Source organism: Bidens hawaiensis, unplaced genomic scaffold, assembly GCF_021521415.1.
Source record: "Bidens hawaiensis isolate Kalapana, Puna unplaced genomic scaffold, B.hawaiensis_p1.1 tig00002935_1, whole genome shotgun sequence".
In the NCBI taxonomy this organism is placed as follows: Eukaryota; Viridiplantae; Streptophyta; class Magnoliopsida; order Asterales; family Asteraceae; genus Bidens; species Bidens hawaiensis.
Genome location: NW_027491158.1, coordinates 2,256,273 through 2,270,389, shown reverse-complemented (window position 1 = coordinate 2,270,389; position 14,117 = coordinate 2,256,273). Strand labels below are relative to the sequence as shown.

General features: G+C 38.9%; 1 protein-coding gene across 1 annotated transcript; it reads right to left on the bottom strand.

Moving 5' to 3' along the window:
• Positions 1-372: 372 nt before the first annotated feature.
• On the bottom strand, positions 373-7,710 carry LOC143621738 (putative tRNA N6-adenosine threonylcarbamoyltransferase, mitochondrial). The gene is made up of 13 exons (XM_077093067.1): positions 7,419-7,710; positions 7,310-7,354; positions 5,605-5,679; positions 5,364-5,460; positions 5,187-5,277; positions 4,102-4,151; positions 3,026-3,216; positions 2,834-2,919; positions 1,680-1,755; positions 1,243-1,326; positions 1,025-1,139; positions 775-863; positions 373-622 (listed from the first exon to the last, which is right to left on the bottom strand). The coding sequence occupies exons 1-13, from the start codon at positions 7,695-7,697 to the stop codon at positions 488-490; spliced, it is 1,413 nt and encodes a 470-aa protein (XP_076949182.1). The 5' UTR covers positions 7,698-7,710; the 3' UTR covers positions 373-487.
• Between the last annotated feature and the right edge of the window lie 6,407 nt (positions 7,711-14,117).

Below are 14,117 nucleotides of genomic sequence, written 5' to 3'. Positions count from 1 at the left end.
AAAACCCTAAAGTCCTTAAAACGTTGCAGTCTCCCACGAGCCAAACAAGCTCGACTTGAATTTTGAACGAGCCAACTCGACTCAGATTCATATAACCGAGCTTTAACATCTCCAATGTCGTCTCCCACTCCATACCAACTACCGTCATCACTCGTTTACTAGCTAGACTATATTTTGATTATTTCTTTAGAAAGAGGTTAAACGGATAAACAGTACTAAGAGTTTAAAACTTAACTCTTGGACCAGTTTTTATAAGGTTTATAACTTTATATTATATTTTTCAAAATTAAACTTGTGTAATTCAATATATAAGTTTCAAGAAATGAAACAGAAAGGTGATGGTGTGTGAACTGCCAACCCGGCCCGTTTTGTTAAAATCTACTTATATTTTTAAAGTGACTTTCAAAGATAAATTTATATTTCTATCAACCCAAAAGGCAGGTTTAGGGTAAAGAAACCACATGGTGCAAGAATATGAGCACATAAATTATGAACTTTGGTACTGAGAAGCTTGAGTAAGCGCAGTAAGAGATGGATGTATCCGAGCCGTCCTCATTGACCGAGCTATACTTCTTCCTCTCTCGTATTCCTCCCCCAACGGCCACCTTGGCCGCAAATCAAGCTACATTTCACAAACAATAATAAACCAGAAATAATGTTTACGTAAAATATAATTGATTATTGATGTGTATTTTAAACCCAACTATGATAAAAATAAATAAATTTGCACATGATCATATATTATATGCGAGAGAAAATGGGAAAATTGAAAACCTGACAACCCTCAGGCTCAATGGCAGGTGGCGGAGGATCAAATCTTCCTAACCGGAAATTCTCAATACCGGTCCAGGCAATCATTACACCTAAAAACAGAATAACATTAGAAATCAGGTCTAAATGTTAAATCCGTATTAATAATCAACATTTTTCATTTTGTGGATCATGTATTCATGTTTATGGTACAATAAGAAATAAAGATAAGACTGTGTGGCCCGTTCCGTTATCGACTCATGGGATGTGTTACCATTGTCAGTGCAGAGACTTGGAGGAGGGCAAACGAGTTGAAGGGAGTTTCTAGCAACAACCTCGTTAAGGCGGGCCCTCACATGCTGATTCGATGCAACGCCCCCCGAAACGACCTACACAAAGCAGGTTTAGTTGTACCACCATGCAACCAAAATAAGCTTATTTACATGTGAAAATTTTCAACTAAATAATGTGGAAAACTATAGAGAACAATACCAAATGTTTAATAGATGGCTCAATCTCTAACGCCCATTGTATAGCACGTTCACACTTTTCTTCTAGATGCAATACTGCGACCCTCTGCATAAAAGGTAAACAGAGAAAGATAGGTCATATAAGAAACTCTCATAATTCATTTTTAATTATTTTGAATAATATATAATGTGTTAGTTAGGTTTACAAAAACAATAATATATTAATATCACAGTTATTATCTAGATCTCTGAATAAAACGACATAAGAAATTGTATGCCTATGAAATAGAATCTGGGTGTCTTTTATTCTGTTTGAAGTTTGAACTTTGAACCATTCCCCTTTTAGCTAAACTTTTTAATTTGACCAATTAAAGATTTTACACGACCCAATTCAACTCATAACATAATGGGTCAAAATTGACAGATGTACTAAAGTGATGTAGCATCTTCTATTGTCACCTGAAATGAGGCAGCGATATCGGCCCGTGCGCGTTGATCTTCACTACATGCAGAAGAGAAGGGGATCCCAGCATCACTGCAATACGTGAATCGTATTTTATTGAAATCAATATCAATCAATCAATCATACCCAGTGAAGTCCCACCAACAGCAAAGCTATAAATAGGGTTTGGGGAGGGTGGGATGTAGGCCATAGTTACCTAAAGCGGTATGCTCCGGTACGGGAACAAAATACGGGTACGCAATTCGCTCAACGTGACGTATTCGGTATGCAGGGGGGTAGGTTCATTTCGGTACGAACGGGTACGAACTGGTACGGTGTACCATAGTATCCGGTTCGGTGTACCAATTTAAAACAAAATTTACCAAAATACGTTGGTGGAATCGATAAGGAAGTACCCATTTCCCTCCAAATACGTAGAAGTTGAACAGAAGCGTGTCCAATTTTGACGGAACGCTAAAAATCAGGGTACCCTAATTGACCGGAACGCTAAAAAACGATCCAATTGACGAATTTCACATCACAGGAAACACGATTTCATTAGCGTATTGATTGATTAAATTACCGTATTGGATCGACGTACCATTGGAATTGGTACGCGATTTCATTAGCGTTCGGTACGCTACCGTATTGCGTTTCGGCACACTCCGTACCAATACGCAATTCGCGCTTCATGGAGCGTATTTGGTAACTATGATGTAGGCACACCATACCTCTATCCAAAGGAATAAAGAGTTGGCTTCTAGAGAGACCCTCAGCTCTAATATGTATGGGGCAATATAAGGAAATCAAAGTACAACAGGCTTGATGCAAAACTACTATCGAGCCGGGGGTCTCACCGGAAGCAGCCTCTCTATCCCTATGGGATAGAGGTAAGGTTGTCTACATCTTACCCTCCTCAGACCCTACCATAGCATTGCTATTGGTGGGATATACTGAGTACGATGATGATGATGATGATGATGATGATGATGATGAAAGTACAACAGTAAATAATAATAATAATAATACTATATATGTGAAGAAAATACCATTATTGCGTGTGACCAGAATAAGGTAAATAGACGCCCTAAAAGTGTTCATTTTTCCCTAAAAATCGTTAACTTTAAAGTTGGTTGATAATATAAAATTTTTTCCAAGAATAATTGCATACATTTTTTTGGATTCAATTGCAAGCTTCACTTGAGTCTTTAAACCAGCATATGAGAAGTTGCAATCTTTGTGTTGTTTCATTGGAACCTGAATCAAGGAAAGCAAAAACACAATTTTGCAAATTAATATTAAGTCATTAATGTGCATATTTAGATGCTTTACAAATTACATGCTTGTATGAAACATAACTTACAGAGAACTTTACAGATTGAGCATCGCCCTGTCGAGCAAGCTCCTCTATGGCGGGCCCACCACTCCTCCGCAAATCAAGGCCTAGCCACTTTGCTGACTTGTCATATGCCTCACCAATTGCATCATCAATAGTCGTCCCGAGTTGTAAGTATTGACCAAGATCACGTGCAAGAACTATAAGGTTATGTCCCCCTTTGAAGTAAAACAAGGCAAGAGAATATAAGTGGGAGGTTTAAACTGAGAAAAACAACATTTAGATTTCCAAACTGAAAATCTCACGTATCTAATTAGTGACTTGTATTTGGTAAAAAAAAACCTATATTATTTCAATAGTAATCCATTCGGCATTTCCACCTCCATTTTTAACAATATCAAGCGGCTTTTCTGTTAATAGTTTTAACGTGTAAATATGACAGGTCTTCAAACTAAAGGAATCTGATACAACTGTCGAAAACTTAACTATGCAAGGAATCGAACACGGTTGATTGATATGTGTGGTATGCACATAAGGGACACAAGGCATGAACGTCTATTCTTATCATGTAACCAGACATACCTCACCTTGGTTGATAACTTTATTAAAATAACTTAAAAATATTTTCATAAACATAGAAAAAAGCACAAAAATTAAGCACAGACAGGGTCACAAAGCAGAGACCTAAAAGACAATCTATGAAAGAACCATACAATATAAATTATATCAGATTATATCCTTTATTTTCCAATATAATTTCAATATCTTATCACTGAACCACGCATTCCCTAAACTCTCAATTATATATAACTATAAAAGTAACAGAAAAAGATTTCTGAATCTATATATTCTGTATCACTTAGTTATGTTTTACTTGCAAATTTAAGAAGGATGAAGATTTTAGAAGCATGACACTAAGGTACGTCCATTTCTTGTTTGTCTGTTTAGAATCAAGAGGCCCATACTAATCTAAGGTAATAAAAAATAATCCATATTATTTAATTGTTCCATTTCATCATAATTACAAGATATTCCTTTGTCTGAGAAATATTACAGTAATTTGTATAATTTTAACTGAAATGGTTGTTACTACAGGATTATACCTGAGATAAGAAGAGCCATGAAAGGAAACTGTAAATCTCTGTCACATAACCTGAAATTAAAAATAAAGAAACAATAAATTGATGTACTTTTTTAGCACGAATTGCCCCACAAGAATGTTCAAGAAGCACAAGCATGTCAAGTTCATAATTCTTATCAAAACATGATTAAGTCAGACAATATGGAAACACCAGTGTTTGATGGGGCCTGTTAGTAGTCAACTTTGAGGATGTTTCACTTGTAAAAGATCAAAAGCATTGAATTTAACAATCTCCAAAAAAGTTAACTAAACTATGTGAGTTCCTAGTGGTGAAAGTGGAGCATCCAGAAGCATAAAGTTAGGTTGTATCAAAAGTAAGAAACACATAATCATTAGAAAAGCAGACAATACGGGTCAGTTTGTACGCTCTTTTCCAGCATGTTTTTCTGTTTTGCTTTCTATAGCAGGTGGATCCACCGATCCAGATTACATTCTTAAACTACAATTATTATACTTGATACCGCATATGTACTTCATTAAAAAGTTGCAAAAAGACATAGTGGAGAATGAAAAGATACACAAAGTAGTACTCTTGTTTATTAGCAGCTTATAAGAAACTTAAAATAATTAAACAAGAACCAGTCAAGACCAAGCAGATAAGCAAAGTATCAAACAAATCTAATCAATACATACAAGAATCAGCTTGTTAGACTAAATTGTGTTGTTCACATGTGAAAGGCTGATGATCTCTTGCTGCTGTGATTGGGCTGATTAGAGTGAAGGGCAATTTAGTCTATTAGTTGTTGTTTTGTTTAGAGTTTTGCTTTTTAGGGGTTTTAATTTTTAGATTAAAGATATTGAGTCTTGAATCTTGATTTAGTTTTCTATATGGTTTCTTGTCTTTCAGGTTTGAGTCTTATTTAAAGGGTCATTGTACTGGTTATGTAAAGTATTTTGATTTTAACAAAACACAAAAAAAAAAAAAAAAAAAAAAACAATCGATCAAAGTTTGGTCAACAGGCTGTGTTTCTCCTTCATAAAAAATCTTAGAAGTTTGAATTAATCTATCTATTATTCTATATTTGAAATTTTATTGATAAAATGTACCTGGCTACTAAAGCATGAGCTTCCATGTGATGCACACCCACTATTGGCAACTGATAAGTAGCAGCAATCTTCCTAGCTTTCTGCACACCAACTACCAATAACATTCCATAAAGTAAAAGTCAAACACAGCAGAAAATAAAATTAAAAAGAAAAATATAAGAGAACAATTTATTGTACCTCTTAGACAAAGGCTTAGTCCAGGACCAATAGTAACTGCAACTGCAGATAGATCCGTCTCGGTTAAATTGGCCTTATCAAGTGCATCTTGTACTACCTAAATCATAGCGTAAAAGACCATCTTGATTTATTTCAAGAAATGAACAAAACTGGTGACATATTAAAATATACACTTGAGGTAGAAACTTACATAACAAAATATTGAAAGTAGAAGATAAAGGCTAAGTATTAGATGTTATACCTGATCAATCACCTGAGCATGAGCTTCTTCTGCCATTTTAGGAGCTACGCCTCCATACCGTGCAAGCAGATCTGCCTTAGTGAACATAAATTAGAATATTATAAGTGAAAAATCAAAGCACTTTGTATTTCATAAATAGTAAAAAGAACTTGTTGTGAATGTGCCAGAAAGGACCATGAAAGTGAGTTAGGGTAATGACACGCACTTAAGTGACACTGGGATGATTTCTTAATGTTTAGGTATTGGAATTTCCATGTACAATTGGGTTTTCATGTTTGGTTCATTATCTTGCCTTACTATTCTGTTATTTGGTAACATCTAATTACAACTAACATTTAGAAAACATATATAATAACACCATGAAGCATAGCACATTCCTAGGTTCCATTATCTAACACTAAACTATTATCCAAATCTACACAATTTCCCAATCTAAATCACGTTTTACAAGAAGAAGATTTGGCTCGGCATTTTCTGTTCCCTACATATAATACAGTAATAGAACACAAAACTAGTTAATACAAAACTGACTTATAATGCTTTAAAATTGACCTAGCAATATGAAAAGTCCTCTTTCAACTTTGAAATTGACTTATAACTTGTCAATCCAAGACCTTTGCATCTTTAGTTTTGTTTATCTCCTATTTGTTTCTATTCCAATGTTTCTTTTAGTAGTCAAATGAAGTTCGCATTAACAGATTTATCAGACTTCAAACTGACCAAATAATACAAAACTGAAACAAAATCCCAATTTAATTCAATTCAATTTATACTAACAAGTAACAACCAAACAAAAACCCATAGTCAATCTATACATTACCTCAAAAAATGAATACAACTATAGGCCCTAGATTGTATTCAACCATTAACCAGCTCTCATAACATTAACCAGTCTAAGTATCTACCTATTAACAAGAAAATTCATAGTCATGGTTGTAAAAATCCCAACTAGGCACCGATTAATCGCTAGTCGCTACCCACCGACTAGTTGCCGTTCAATCGCTGTTTGGTCAAAACCAGTCAAAATTGAAAACTTTATATATAAAACTTGGAAAATTGCATATAAATTCCAATATGATTAATCTATTATTCCCGATTAATCGTTAGTGCCCTGCTTGCGGTGCGCGCATATAATGTATATATGTGTGAACCCTCGGGTGGGCAAAAGTAAAATTGCACTAATTTTGACGTTATTTTACTAATTTTGTGAAAATAACGTTAAAAGTGATGGAAGGTTAATCAGGCATCATGTGGTGGCGTTGATAGCCGAAAGACAAGGGTACATGCACCAATCAGCCGGCGTCCCGATGATTGAGTGCTATGTGCCTTATGTAATATGTCCAAGGCTTGATGCAAAACTACTATCGAGCCGGGGGTCTCACCGGAAGCAGCCTCTCTATCCCCATGGGGTAGAGGTAAGGCTGTCTACATCTTACCCTCCTCAGACCCTACCATAGCTTTGCTATTGGTGGGATATACTGAGTACGATGATTCCCGATTAATCGTTAACCCCTACCCCACTGCCTGACTAGCGTCTAGGGAGTTCTACAACACTGCTCATAGTAACTATTTTAGCTGTAGCTAAACAACTTTGCTGACGTGGCAGTAACTAATTTGACTGTTGGATGACGTGTCATCTAATATATCACATAATTACACATTGACTACAAGTAACTCATAAAATAATAATAAACGTTATTATTACCTGAGAAGACACAACTTGACTCAGTATTTCACCATTACTGTTAACCTAAAATCAATAAATAAATTAGGTATTTGAATAATATAAGTTTATAATAATTGAATTTACTTACAACAGCTGCAGCCGTGTCATCACAACTGGTTTCGATACCGAGAACAACTAGATTATTATCGTTGGACAGAAGATTGGAGCCTAGGGTTTTAGAACAATTAGTGGACATAATGGAATTAGAGGATTTGAAGAATCGATGATGATGAAATAGAGATTTATGTGGAGTTAATAATTTAGAAGATAAGGCTCTGAAGAGTCTGAGTGTATGGTGGTGGTTATTATTATTATGGAGATTTAAGCGGGAAATTGTAGATGAAAGAGTTGGTACCAACGACGCCATTTCTGTGTCTCTGGGTTTTGTGTGTGTGTGAGAGAGAGAGATGTGGTTTTGTTCTTTAGATGGGCTTTTAATGGGCCGGGCAGTTTAACAAATCTATTGGACTAACTACTAGTTGAGTAGTAGACTGTGTAGAGGTAGAGGTGGTCAAAAAAACCGGTTACGGAACCGGTTTGGCCGGTTTAACCGAAAACCGGTTTTTTAAAAACCGGTTTTTTTAAAAACCGGTTTGACCGGTTTACGTAACCGGTTTACGTATCGGTTATAAGTTTTGGACCCAAAACCGGTTTTATAACCGGTTATAAAAAAAACCGGTTTTTTTTAATAACCGGTTATTAAAAAACCGGTTAACCGGTTTTTAAAATAACCGGTTATTACCGTTATAAAAAAAACCGGTTAACCGGTTTTTTAATAACCGGTTAACCGGTTTAACCGGTTTTCGAACGTTACCAAACGGCCTTATAGCCGTTTTTTTGTGTTTTTGACCGTTTTTTAGCCGTTTTTTTTTGGTTTTTTTACCATTTTACCCCCACAAACATCTATATATAGTTTAGGTTGGGTATTGGTTAGATCACACTTGATTATACAACTCCAAAAGCTCTAAACGTTTATTTCATACGCGATTATACAACTCCAAACGCTCTTCTTTCGTAGTCGTTTATTTCATACTCGAGTATACCACTCTTAATTCGTAGTCGATTATCATGGCCTCCCAAAGTGCTGCTTCATCGGTCAACATGGGTGCCTCGAACACGGGAGAAACCGTCGTTCGGGTCATCCCCACGAAACGAAACCAAGATATTTGGCAACATTTCGACCTATGCGAAATGTCTAACGGAACCCAAAAAGCTAGATGCAAACATTGTTTGAAGTTTTATAACAAAGAAGCAAACTCCAGTTTAAGAGCTCATGTAGAAAAGCCCTCTTGCAAGGTCTTGAAGGACGAATCCGGAAGTAGTTCGCAGCCGGAGATGACGAATCAAGGAACGGTGTTTACGTACGACCTTGAAGCGGTACGTCAACAGTTTGGCAACTTTGTGATTCAACAATCACTTCCTTTCAACCACTTCGACAACCCTCAATTCACGCAGATGATGCAAACGTATGTTCAACCACGCTACCAACACGTAAGTCGTTCGACCCTTAGAAGAGATATGCTTAAAGCATGGAAAAACGCTAAATCCGAACTAATTTCATACTTTTCAAACTTACAAACTGGTGTGAACTTAACCACGGATGTGTGGTCGGTACCTAATGGTTCGCCCGACTCATACATTTGTGTGACGGCTCATTGGGTTGACCCCCGGTCGTGGCAAATGATGAAACGAACCGTTGCGTTTCAATTGTTTGATTACCCGCACACGGGTAGAAATATTTTTAAACTCTTGGATAAAGTCATTCGACAATACAAGATTGAAGATAAAATCTTTTCAATATCGTTTGATAACGCGTCCAACAATACGGCCGCGGTTGGCCATTTAAAATTAAAGTATAAACCTATCTGTGATGGAGCGTTTTTTCATAGCCGATGCATTGCACATATTATCAACTTGGCCGTGCAAGATGGGTTAAACGTGATCGAAACGCAAAGAAACAATTTTAAAAGAATGTTACGAGATGTTTTTAGCAACAATTCAACATTTTCAAGATACAAAAAATTTTGTGAAGAAGCTAACTGTCAATGGTTGGGGCCTAACTGGGATTGTCCAACAAGATGGAACTCGACTTGTGAAATGTTTGAGAAAGCCATCCAACAAAAACAATCGTTAATTGCGTTTCATCAAATTTTGTCAAATAGGGGTAAATGTGCACCGTACGATCCTAGAAACTGGTTATTGATTGAGATCGTTACGGAGGTTCTTCAAATTTTTAAATCTTGCACAAGTAGTTTATCCGGGGTTTACTATCCAACAAGCCCCATTGCTTTACCAAAAATTGCTGTCATGTGCACAAAGTTGAGTGACCTTCATTGTAGGGGTGCACCTTATTTTGATATGGGTGTAAAAATGAAAGAAAAATTTAAAAAATATTTTCAAGAACTACCCGCTGTTTTGACCTGTGCTGCTGCGTTAAACCCTTGCATCAATGTTGGTGGTGTTGAAGCTTTAATAGAAAAAATTTGTGATGAGCTAGGGTTAAACGACGATCAAAACCCCTATTATAGCCAAACTTTAAAGAATGATTTCAACACCACCTTGGCAAACATGTATGATGTTTACCTTACAAGATACGGGTCGTCTTCCCAAATTCATGACTCGTTAAGAGCTGTTGCCCAATCCCAATCCCAAACCGACCTTGAAATGGGGATGTACTACATGATTTGGGAAGACGCCGGTAAACGTCAAAGGGTAAACACCCCAAGCAGTGAACTTGGAAGGTATGGTGGTACCAACTTTGTGAAACACATGACTCCGGATGAATTTAGAAGTCTTGATTTGCTGGCTTGGTGGAGAGGTAAGGAGGATGAGTTTCCGATCCTCGCCGCCATGGCCAAAGATTTACTAACGGTCCAAGCTTCCACGGTAGCTTCGGAGTCTGCTTTTTCTGTTTCTGGCAGGGTTATATCGATTAGGAGGACTCGACTCACTCCACCAGCTGTAGAGATGTCGATTTGCTACAAGGATTACTTGGACTCTTTAGACAGGGCACAACATCAACGCTCACTCGAGGGGGAAATGGACTATGAGGCGGCCTTGTATGAAGACGAGGTCAATCAAGGACACACTCAACCAATGACCGATGAAGAAGCCGCGTACGACGATTACCTAAGGAATAGCTCGGGATCGGGTAGCGAAGAAAATGAGTAACAAACATCAACTTGTTAATGTAATCGTGTCTAAACATTCTTTAATGTTTGTATTTTTGAGTTACGAATATGCGATAACGATTTAATGTTTGTATTTTTAATGTAAAAGCTATAAATGAAAGTTATGTGTTTTTAATCTTCCAAGCAAAGAATGCTAACAACGAAACCCTAAACCCTAAAGCAAAAAAAAAAAAAAAAAAAAAAAAAAAAAAAAACCGGTTAACCGGTTAGACCGGTTTTTAAAAACCGGTTATAAAAAAACCGGTTTAATAACCGGTTTCTAAACCGGTCCAAACCGGTTTGGCCGGTTTGAGTTTTCAGCAATAATAACCGGTTAATAACCGGTCCGGTTATTAACCGAACCTGTTTTTTTCTGGATAAAAAAAACCGGTCCGGTTAAAAACCGAACCGGTTTTTTCAAAAAAACCGATTTGTGCACCTCTATGTAGAGGTAGACAGAGGTGCACAAAAAAACCCCAACCCCGAACCGGACTCTATAAAAATACCTGGAACCGGTATTTTTATACCTGGTTTTTAAATACCCGACCCTATCCGTAGGGTACGGATATGGTATGCATTTAAGTACCAAAACACGTACCCGCAACCGGACCCGATTTGTATCCGGCAATACCCGAAAACCCGAACAGGTTCCAAACCCGAAACTGGGTATTTGAAAAACCCGAATTGGTTCCATACCTGGAACCGAAACCGGAAAAAAAAAACCCGGAACTGGTTTTTTATATCCGGGTTTTTAATACCCGAACCTGTCACTTATCCTACCCGTAGGGTACGGATAGGGTGTGCATTTTGGTACTAAAATCCGAACCTGAACCAGACTTAGTTTGTACCCAATAATACCTGAAAACCCGAACCAGTTCCATTACTTCCATACCTGGAACCGAGTATTTGAAAAACCCGATGTGTGCACCTCTAAGTATAGGTGGGCAAATCATGTATTTTCATGAATTGATTTCGGGTATGGTAAGGTTTTGACCGGTTTCGCAGGGATGTTATCAGGTTTTAGCCGGGTCAAGTCCAAGCTTTGACAAGGTGAAGGTGGAACCGGTTCTGGTGGGTTCGGGTACATTTTCTCTGAAAAACTGAAACATAGCTCGTATCCCTGGGTCCAGTTTCTAGTCGGGTCCGGAACCAGTTTTTTTCTCACCTCTAGGCACTAGGTACTTTGAGGGTAATATCAATTACCCAAATTGCTTTGCAAACAAATTCGTAGTTGTCCAAAACCAATTTGGATTGAGACCAGGTTAGTTGGTCAAAGGAAGTCAAACTTGGTTTTTGATGAAAATGATTAGGGTTTGAAGAAACACTAAGTGACCCGGTATAGATTATAAATAATCTGGGGGTTAAGTAATGTTTCCCACGAATGAGGTCTAGCTGAGAAGGCTGTTCTTCAGGAGACCTGCAAAACAAACACCGTAAGCTCGTCACTGAGAAGGGGGGGGGTTCCTCCTTGTGACCACCCTCCGGCGTGAGAATCAGACTAGGTTGCTCTGAATATAAGTGTATATTAAGAGATTGCTAGATAACTGGATAGCAGATGATCTTACCATTCCAAGGTATTGGAGTATTTATAGCCGAAGGTAGGTTTTCTAGAAGGTACAGCCGGCTGAATAGTATTCCTGTTCAACCAACAGTGGATTACGCACAGGCCATACTGGTTGGTGGGTAGGTTACGGCCAACAGTAACAAAGTCGGCTGCACTATTCCAGCAACTGTAGACTATGCACGTCCTACTTACTGTGGATTGTACGCAGGCCATGCTGGTTGGTGAATAGGTTACGGCCAACAGTAACACTATTCCACCAACTGTAGGCTGCGCATGCTCCACAGTAAGGGTTGGTGAGTAGGCAGCGGCTAATAGTGAAACAGTACTAGAGGGTGCTCCTCCTCGCACTGTTGTCGGTGAGCTGTCACCCTGTGATTGGCTCATGGGCTGTTCTGGTCAGATCGTCTGTCCTATCCATACCTTGGTAGGTATAGTACAAAAGATCTTTCAGAATCAGACTGGCTCATTTAGGCGGGATTGTTCCCGCCTTGCTCATTCCTTCATGTGACTACTGAAGTAGCTTGTCTTGTGCGTGTAACCCTGCTGTCTGCGGGTAGCCTTCCCTGATAGCTTGTATCCGCAACTGCGGGAACAGGCGGGGTACTTCACCATTGGGAGGCTTTCCCCTGCGTGTACAGCTTACGTACTGCGCGTAAGATTCTATGAGCATGGTGGGTCCTGCGGGAGCAGATGGCCTTTGCGCAGACGTCCCTGTTCAAGGTGAGTCTTGCGGGACCAACTGGTCTGCTGGGACCTACCTCTTCAAGTCCCCCCAGTCCAATGTTCTTCTCACGAATGTTTAATAAAGTGAGGCGAACTTTTGGACTTTAAGCAAGGGGTTTTGAAAAGGGTTTAGTTTTAAGGTTCTCCGTGGGGATTCTTCCCGCGGGTTTCCTAATGTCACTTGCAAAAATTCCCGATTTTTTTTGCTTGATCTTTGGGTATGATGCGGGTAGGTATGTAACCTTCTCGCAAGTCAGGAGCGTTGAGTCTCACTTCTGTGGATTCTCCTTGAGGTTTTAGTGGTTTTGAACATAGTGATCAATTATGTTTAAACCACCAATTCCATCCTGGAGCCTCAAAACAATGTAGTTCTCGACGTTCCCGCTATGCGGGGATGTTATTTCCGTTTTCGCAAGCATTGCCCAGAAGATCCTTCTTGGTTTCAATTCCCTGCGGAGCGCTAGGTACGTGAAGGGTTTTGCCTGAACACTGTACCCGCGCTCGTCTTACGGTTACTTTACTTTCAAGGTGCCCCTGGCATCAATTCCCTACGGGTGCTAGGTATGTGAAGGGTTTTGCCTTAACACTGTACCCGCAGCCGTCTTATAGTTACTTTGTTGCCGGGGTATTCTTGGCTTCAATTCCCTGCGGGTGCAAGGTATGTGAAAGGTTTTGCCTTAACACTGTACCCGCGTCCGTCTTATGGTTACTTGGTTGCCAAGGTAAGGGGTGTTTTCCCGCTTACTTTTGAATCTTTTTGAATTTTGAAATTCAAAAGGTTGGTAAGGATAAGAACAATCCAAACATCTGAAACGTCGTGCGACAGTTTCTTCTGACTGTGTCAGGACGTGCAGGAAGTTATGGTGACGTGACATAACATGGTCATTCCAGTCGCTTTTTCAGGCGCGTGGGCGTGTTTTTTCGGGCGCGTGGCCGCGAAGTTACTGGCACACGTCCTTTCAACAGCTGTTGCCAGCTTGCTTTTTGCCACGTGTCATAGTTTCATTGCACTGTCGATTTCTCTCTCCGCATTAAATTCACCCCATTAATTGCGATTACTATATAAAGGGGGAGAGGGTTATTTGCAATTCACACTTTCACATCTCTTCTTCTTCTTAGTGATTTCCGGCAAATACTCCCCTTTTTCAGGCAAGCATTTTCCCGAAATCACTCTTCTTTCTGCAAAAATGTCTTCTCATGATGCTGAAGCTGTAGCCGACGATAGGAGTACTGCTGGCGAGTGCCAGTGTGCTCTACCTGTCGATCAGTACCAGTACATCGTCAGGAAGTTCATGCTCGAGTCTCTCGAGCCTGAGTTTCCTGAATCCCA